At 46.7% G+C, this 8,835-nt stretch overlaps 1 protein-coding gene across 1 annotated transcript; it reads left to right on the top strand.

Annotated features, from left to right (window-relative positions):
* Window positions 1-1,016: 1,016 nt before the first annotated feature.
* Window positions 1,017-7,764, top strand: znf341 (zinc finger protein 341). Its single transcript, XM_067240134.1, has 15 exons — window positions 1,017-1,054; window positions 1,489-1,599; window positions 1,965-2,155; window positions 2,272-2,421; window positions 2,600-2,926; window positions 3,369-3,552; window positions 3,737-3,827; window positions 4,180-4,403; window positions 4,579-4,832; window positions 4,956-5,164; window positions 5,262-5,358; window positions 5,540-5,672; window positions 5,887-5,998; window positions 6,085-6,155; window positions 6,316-7,764. Exons 1-15 carry the CDS (start codon window positions 1,024-1,026, stop codon window positions 6,828-6,830), a joined length of 2,700 nt encoding a protein of 899 aa, XP_067096235.1. The 5' UTR covers window positions 1,017-1,023; the 3' UTR covers window positions 6,831-7,764.
* The last annotated feature ends 1,071 nt before the right edge of the window (window positions 7,765-8,835 follow it).

The following is an 8,835-nucleotide window of genomic DNA, read 5'->3' on the forward strand; positions in this document are numbered from 1 at the left end:
AGTTGTTTGTAACGCTGTCCAGAGCTTTGAAAATGATTTACAGAAAAATATGTATATTCACCGGAGGACAAAGATAGGATGAAGTAAAACTTTAAGGCTGAAACTAAAGCAACAATTTTGAAACAGAACCCAATTTCAAAACTAAGAAACAATAATACTATTTATAGCTCTAACATAATTTATTTTTTAATTAGATCACAAATTTGCACTATTTCAGTTTCCATATATATTGGGCAAGTTAGCATGCTAACAAGCTCACTTGTTATTACTGACAGCAATAGCTAGCGGACTACCCCCCTGTCTTTCTGCCAGGGCTCTCAGGAAGCAATCCGAAAAAAACTCGAATAATAGTAAATAATCCAAAAACTATATTTATATCCGGATAGCATAGCATGTACACCCTTTCGCTGATAATCTTCGCACTGGCTCGTTAACCAAAGTTGTCTCCTGACCCCAAAATCTGCTGTTATTGTTGTTATTGTCCCAGCTGATCAGAACAAGGGTTGGGGTTTACGCGCCAAATCTTTTTTGCCGCGAAACTTACACGTGCATGGAACATTACGATTCCGATTGGCTGAGAGAGTGCGTCTCTAGAACGTGGCTGTACAAGCCTGTCATTGGCTGCGTAAGATGCCATTCTCAAGACGATCCTCTTTGAACAAACGAAAAAAGGCATGAAAAACACAGAAATATATACATAAAAAGAGACATAAATAAGTTCATCAAATGTTATCTGCAAACTGGACAGTTTACTTTGAATAATTTGATTAACCACAACCAAGATGTTTTCTGACTTCTTGACTCCTTTAACTAACAACTGATTTAGAGTCAGTTTATCATTTCCCTATCCATAACGACAATAAATAAATATATATGCGTCATAATATAACCAGGATCCGTTGTTTGAGACATGAGATTCGGCACCATAGACATGTATATATGTCTATGTTCGGCACTGCCCATTGAAGTCGTCACATTCGCAGGCTTGTTAGTCGAGCGCCTACACGGAGAGGAATCTCAAAGATGGCGCAAGCAATATTTGAAGTATTGGAAGGTATCTGTAAATTGCTAGTTTTCAGTCATTCACCTATACAAAAGCCGAATGTTGCTATTTGATTGATATATTTCATGATTATCAGGCACACTGATGGGCAATTCTGCAGCTATAGTGAGTGCTGAGAGGTACTCGGTTGGAAACGTTAGCTAGCTATGCTAGTAATTGTAAACAATTGTGTGCAGATAGCGACGGCTAACAAGCGGTAAAAAGATAGCATGTGATCATTTTCGGATCAACCTCTAATAATTTTTTTGACAATAATAGTTGAAGTGATTGGAAATACCACTCCAAAAGATTTTCACAAACACCCGAAGCACAAACCAGAGCAAGCTGTTCTTTCTAACTGTCATAGGTAGCTGCTATTAAGTGAAAGTGGTGCAACACCTCCGCCTCTCTAATGGTCCTCTGTCTGTCTCGCTCTCTTCTCCGAGGGATGGACAACCAGACGGTTCTGGCGGTCCAGTCGCTGTTAGATGGCCAGGGAGGAGTGCCTGACCCAAACAGCCAGAATGTCTCTGGGACCTCAACCATCCAGTCCATGGGTGAGCTAACTACCTACCTTATGAACTCTATTCTCTATCACAGCGGTCTTTAACTCTGGGACCCCCTGTCCTGTATGTTTTAGTTGTTTCCCTGCTCCAACACACCTGGTTCAAATGAATGGGTCGTTGTCAAGCGCTGCAGAAGCCTGATTACAAACATTAATTTGAATCAGGTGTGTTAGAAAAGGGTAACATCTGAAACACGAAGGGCAGGGGATCCAGAAGACCAGGACTGGGAGAGGCTGGATTAGAAAACCAGACAAATACAATAATCCATGCAGCTCTTTCAAAACAATGTGAGGCGACACAACGTTGTTTTGATGAAGGGCCTGAATCACCATGTTCCCCGTTGATGTTCCTCGCAGACGACGAAGACGTCTTCCTCTGTGGAAAGTGTAAGAAACAGTTCAACTCCCTGCCTGCCTTCATGACACACAAGAGGGAGCAGTGCCAGGCCAACTCCCCCTCCCTCTCCACAGTCTCCCTGGCATCCAGCAATGCCTACACCCCCGTACCCTCCATCAGCACCGGGCCACAGACGCCTGCCAACAGACAGGTGACGACCAATCATATGAATGACTGATCTAGGAAAGTGTTTACAAGCATAATGTGTGTATGTCTGTGTGTGCTTGCCCTCAAAGTGGTGTGTGATGCTCTCCCCATCCACACCAGGTGTCCACCTACATCACTGTGCCTCCGTCCCCCTTGACCCACACCCTGGTCCAGGGGAATGTCCTGGTCAGTGACGACGTCCTCATGTCGGCCATCTCTGCCTTCACCTCCATCGATCAGCCCATGGCCGCCATGCAGCCGTCCATACAGGTAGGCCTGGACCAACCCTAGCTCAGTGTCCGAAGGTATTGTCAACAGTGAAGGGCTTTAGGATACTCCATGAAGGAATGCTTGAATCACCCATACTGTGCTTTTAAGAAATCCCACCAAACTGTACTAATGTAACCATCTGTCCTGTCCTCTCACTTAATGAGCTCTTTCTCCTCAGAGTAATCTGAGTATGCACACAGGTGTGTCGTACCTGCAACATCACCACCACCACCATCACCACCACCACCACCAACAACCCCAGCAGCAGCAGCAGCAGCAGCAGCAACAGCAGCAGCAGCAACAGCAGCAGCAGCAACAGCAGCAGCAGCAGCAGCAACAGTCCCATCCTCTCCCAGGGTCGGCCCAATCTCAGCCCCTCTCCTCTCAGGTGCCCTCCAGCCACAGCAACTCTGTTGTTCAGGTCTACAGTACACTGCCCCCTATGGCCGGGGGCGGCGGTGCAGAGATTCCAACCCTGGGCTTGCAGCAGTTCCAGTCTGTTCAGGTGAGTTACATTTACAAGTATTAATTTAGCAGACGCTTTTATCCAAAGCGACTTCCAAGAGAGAGCTTTAAAAAAGTGCATAGGTCAATGATCATAAACAACGAGATAGCCCCAAAAACATTGTGGGTAGCCAAAACATGAAGCATACATTGTGAAAAGCAAATAAGTGCCAATAGGAAGAAACAAAACATGTTTGGTTAACCACTTATATTCAATTGGGCTGAACCTATCATTAGTTGGTGACTCATCTTTAAGGAATTTTCTTAGTAATGGAGTAGGAATTATTTACTGTGGTCACACAAAACAGCCTTGACAATCAGTACGCTAGTGGATTGTATCCATGGATCCCTCTATACAGTGTGTACCTGTGTTATTGTCCTAACCTGGCTTGTAGTGCTAGCTCAATGTCATCCTCTGATCCAACATGGCTCCCCTCCCCCAGGTGCCCAGCCAGTGCGTGGACAGTCAGTCGTTCACCACTCCCCCAGTCTACAGCCCAGGGAAGCAGGGCACCAAGGCCAAGACCTGCAGCATCACTGCCAACCTGGCTGAGCTGGGGGAGTTTGAGAAGGTAATCATCCCCAAGCGACCACGGAACGACAAGAAAGGGCCAGACGGAGCCACAGGTTCGTTTCCTATCGACGTGCTCTTTGATCCAATGATTTAGTCTGGGCCAGGGAAACCGCTCAGTATGGTTCACATGTCCACTTTGGAGTTGGACAGGAAACAACTTAATGTTGCATCTCAGGTCAGTAATCCATGAATCACATGGTCTGTGGTTAACATCTTCCTTCACTTCCTGCTCTGCAGAACAACTCAAAGGAAAAGGCCCGAAGCTCAAATGCAACTTCTGTGAAAAGATCTTCACCAAGAACTTTGATCTCCAGCAGCACATCAGAAGGTGATAGGCTCCTCCCACTTCTTCACCAAACCTTTTATAAAACATGGAGGACTCTCCTTGGCCTGCTCCAGGCAACACCTTCACAATGTTACCCAACCATTATCAATCTCCTGGTCTCCACTGAGATGGGTGTGGTGTAATACACCTTAGATTCTGTGGTATCCTTATTGGTGACTTCGTCAAGATAGCGTGTTCTGGAGATTGTTGCAGGAGTCAAAGTTTTTGTTTGTTATTGGTCCAATCGTCAATGTTTTTGTTGGCATCTTGGTCGTCTAGTTTGTCTGACGATTGCCGAATGGCACACAATGAATTTCCAAAGCAACCCTACTAATAAATCTATCTATTTTTACAGCCACACAGGAGAGAAGCCCTTTCAGTGCATCGTGTGTGGGCGGGCCTTCGCCCAGAAGTCTAACGTTAAGAAACACATGCAGACACACAAGGTGTGGCCTCTAGGCGTGGCCAGCACGGTGTCCAGACTGCCAATCACAGTCAAGGTGGTCCCACTCTGCTCAGAGGAGGAGGGGCAAGGGGAGGGGCTACAGCAGCAGACAGAGGAAGAGGCGGAGCAGCCAGGTAACCTCGAGTGTGTGACATCCTGTGTGTTTGTGAGGTCATTTCCTGTGCATGCTGCCTGCATGAATGTTGAATTCACTCTTATCAAGGCATTGTTGCAAACGAAGAGTAGCTATATTCATATTCGGAAATACTTTGAGAGTTAGGCTGGGAATGATCTTGACTGTATCTTCAGAGGTTCCAGGAGAGTCCGAGGACAGGGAGAGTGACTCCCAGCCTGAAGGAGATGGCAGCCATGGGGAGGACAAGCAGAACGGCCTGCCCCAGTCCCAATCCCAAGCTCAGGCCCAGGAAGCCCAGAACCAGACCCAGGTCCAGACAAAGCAGATAGTCCTCATCGACAGCTCCTACCAGTGCCAGTTCTGTGCCGGAAAGTTCAGCACCTACTTCCAGCTGAAGTCCCACATGACCCAACACAAGGGGGAGCAGGTGAGCCACATAACTGGGCAGGTCACATGGGCAGGTCACATGGAGCTACTTATTTGTCTGCGTGTTTCTTGTCAAATGTACGTGTGTGTGTGTCAGTGAAACATAAGGATTTGTGTGGTCCAGGTTTACAAGTGTGTGGTAAAGACGTGCTCCCAGACCTTCCAGAAGCTGGAGCAGTTCCTGGAGCATATCCGGTCCCACCAGGAGCAGCTGACGTACCGCTGCCACCTGTGCAGCAAGGTGTTCCCCTCACTGTTTGAGCTGGGGGTCCACCAGTACTCCCACTGCTTCTGCCCCCAGCAGAGCACCCGCAAGGAGCCCACCATCTACAGGTCAGGCCAGGCACACTGGTCCCTCACCCTAGTTGGTTGTTTTCATGTCATGTAGCAGAAGATTTAAAAGCAGTTGGTAAACGTTTTTCCTCACCAGGTGCATGAAGTGCCAAAGCAGGTATTCTACCCAGGAGGCCTTGGAGCAACACCTCCTGACCGCCTCCCACAACTTCCCCTGTCCTCACTGTCAGAAGGTAGGAGACAACAGGAGGACACACACACACACAACACATTTGATTTGTAAGTCAGGAGTTTCCAAAACTCTGAAAAGCAGATCATTGTGATTAGCTCTTCAACTAGGATCAACCATCAACACGTCAGGGCAAGTTTGACATGTCCCATCAGGCCTCTTCATTGTGTCCTGTTCCCCGTCAGGTGTTCCCGTGCGAGCGTTACTTCAGACGCCACCTCCCCACACATGGCGTGGGAGGCCGCTTCAAGTGTCAGATCTGCAAGAAGGTCCTCAAGACGGAGCACTACCTCAAGCTGCACATGCGGATCCACTCAGGTCAGCGGGACCGTGGCTGGGACGTGGCAGGGTGCAAAGCTGTTTACACCTCCTGTGTTTAGCCATGAGAACTAGGGTGTTTAGAACACCTGATTATATTATAGATTCATTCATCCATTGGCTTACTAGCGGACCGAATTGCTTGTTGGTTGGCTGATTTGGTGATTGACTGATGAACTGGTTGACTAACTGATGGGTTGACTGTTGATTCTAGGTGAAAAACCATACAAATGCTCCGTCTGTGAGGCAACGTTCAACAGGAAAGATAAAGTCAAGAGGCACATGCTTATTCACGAACCCTTCAAGAAATACAAGTGTCCGTTCCGGTATGTTCGTCCTCAGCTGTTCGTCCAGTCTCCTGTGTGTCTCAGTGTGTCCTTCCAGATCATTCAGGGTGCTGTTGTCATTTCAGGACACATGTTGGGTGCACTAAAGAGTTCAACAGGCCCGACAAGCTGAAAGCACACATACTGTCCCATTCTGGTAAGCAAAAACACCTGTCGCTCATGTAAAACACAAACTCTTGAAAGCACATACATGCACATACACGCGTTTCTTGAGAAACCCTTCATTTAACTTGCATCGGACAACTGAGTGATGTTCCCCCCGTGTGTGTGTGTGTGTGTGTGTTTCTGCCGCCAAGGTATAAAACCATACAAGTGCCTGTTCTGCCAGAAGGCCTTCAGCAGGCGTGCCCACATGGTGGAACACCAGCAGTCCCACACCGACAACTACCGCTTCCGCTGCTCCGCCTGCAACAAGGGCTTCACCCGACACAACTACTACCGGGACCACAAGTGCCCCGCCGCGGGGGCCGACGGAGGGGAGAAGAGAGGGAGCAGGAAGAGGCAGGGGCTGAGGGGAGGGCTGAGGGGAGGGCCGCACAGCGACGAGAGCACCGACGTCAACCAGGACGAAGATGAGGAGGAGGATGAGGAGGAACATGGCAGAGAGGAGGAAGAGGATGATGGAGAGGAGGAGGAGGGGGAGGAGGAGGAGGAAGAGACGGAAGATGATGGAGAGGATCCTCAGGCGGTGATGTCCATCGCAACGGTTGAAGATCAGGCGGAGGGAAGAGAGGAGGAACTGGAGAATGCCGAGAGATTAGAGCAGAGGCAGAGCACACACAGAGACTGTCTACAGCAGCCATGTTTGTAGTCCAAACAGATGAAAAGTAGGCGTTTTAAAGTAACAAAAGGTTGCAGATTACAGATGAGAAATTGGGCTTGTTTACACAAGTTGCTTGCAGTTGCATCTCACTGACTAAGTCTAGTAGTGTGTAGGCTGGGAATCAGGACGTAGAAAGCATTTAAAAAAAACATTTCCAGTAAGTTTATTTTGATTTCTCGAGGGAAACAATGACAATACTATTGTTGATCATGACTCTTACTACCTATGGGTACCTAATGCGTTGGGCATAGCAAAGGCCCTTGACTGCAGTCCAAAGGAGTTATCCCAGGCAGGGATAAGCCAGTCTAGGACTAAGGTCCTCTTTCAATGGATAATCGCTGGCATGTACATCAGTTCAGGACTAGGTCTAATGAAATGTATCAGGTCCCTTCGATCAAATGAAAAGCGGTACATTGTTGTTTTACATTAAAACTATTATCGAAATTCTGCGATTTCTTTCGCAGCTATTTATTCGTGGTGGTCTGAACAATGACTTTACCTCAACCATATCTGTGGCCAGATGAGACATGATAGCTGCTGTCACTGCTGACGCACTTACTCTGTCCATGTCTAGATCAGTTTGTGATCAGTCAGTCAGTTAGTACTTGTGAGATGTATTGTGTACATTCCTCTTGGCACACTATTGACAGTACAAAATACATTTTTAATTAACATGCACTGGATGTGGTCGGCAAAGGTCAGAGATGTCAAGCACTTAATGATGGGGAAATATAAATATGAAATAGTGCAGCAAAGTCCTTACATACAGTTAGGTCCATAAGTATTTGGACATTGACTCAATTTTCATCATTTTGGCTCTGTATACCACCACAGTGGATTTGAAATGAAACAATCAAGATGTGCTTTAAGTGCAGACTTTCAGCTTTAATTTCAGGGTATATACATCCAAATCAGGTGAACGGTGGAGGAATTACAACACATTTTATATGTGGCCCCCCCCTTTTTAAGGGACCAAAAATAATTGGACAAACTAACAATCATAAATCTAATTGTCACTTTTAATACTTGGTTGCAAATCCTTTGCAGTCAATGACAGCCTGAAGTCTGGAACCCATAGACATCACCAGACGCTGGGTTTCGTCCCTGGTGATGCTCTGCCAGGCCTCTACTGCAACTGTCTTCAGTTCCTGCTTGTTCTTGGGGCATTTTCCCTTCAGTTTTGTCTTTAGCAAGTGAAATGCATGCTCAATTGGATTTAGGTCAGGTGATTGACTTGGCCATTGCAGAACATTCCACTTCTTTGCCTTAAAAAACTCTTTGGTTGCTTTCGCAGTATTCTTCGGGTCATTGTCCATCTGCACTGTGAAGCGCCGTCCTATGAGTTCTGAAGCATTTGGCTAAATCTGAGCAGATAATATTGCCCGAAACACTTCAGAATTCATCCTACTGCTTTAGTCAGCAGTCACATCATCGATAAATACAAGGGAACCAGTTCCATTAGCAGCCATACATGCCCACGCCATAACACTACCTCCACCATGCGATCATGAGCAGTTCCTTCCCTTCTCCATACTCTTCTCTTCCCATCATTCTGGTACAAGTTGATCTTGGTCTCATCTGTCCATAGGATGTTGTTCCAGAACTGTACAGGCTCTTTTAGATGTTTTTTGGCAAACTCTAATCTGGTCTTCCTGTTTTTGAGACTCACCAATGGTTTACATCTTGTGGTGAACCCTCTATTTACTCTGGTGAAGTCTTCTCTTAATTGTTGACTTTGACACAGATACGCCTACCTCCTGGAGAGTGTTCTTGATCTGGCCAACTGTTGTTTTTCTTCACCAGGGAAATAATTCTTCTGTCATCCACCACAGTTGTTTTCCGTGGTCTTCCGGGTCTTTTGGTGTTGCTGAGCTCACCAGTGTGTTCTTTCTTTTTAAGAATGTACCAAACAGTTGATTTGCCCACACCTAATGTTTTTGCTATCTCTCTGATAGGCTGAAAAATCAAAACAAACCTAACGATGGCTTGCTTC

The sequence above is a fragment of the Osmerus mordax genome, chromosome 7, assembly GCF_038355195.1.
Source record: "Osmerus mordax isolate fOsmMor3 chromosome 7, fOsmMor3.pri, whole genome shotgun sequence".
Lineage (NCBI taxonomy): Eukaryota > Metazoa > Chordata > Actinopteri > Osmeriformes > Osmeridae > Osmerus > Osmerus mordax.

Excerpts from the sequence above, each read along its gene's own strand:
- znf341 (XM_067240134.1), top strand. The coding sequence starts at position 1,024 with ATGGCGCAAGCAATATTTGAAGTATTGGAAG. Across the intron at positions 1,055-1,488 it reads AATATTTGAAGTATTGGAAG|GGATGGACAACCAGACGGTT; the intron begins GTATCTGTAAAT and ends CTCTTCTCCGAG. Across the intron at positions 5,165-5,261 it reads AAGGAGCCCACCATCTACAG|GTGCATGAAGTGCCAAAGCA; the intron begins GTCAGGCCAGGC and ends TTTCCTCACCAG.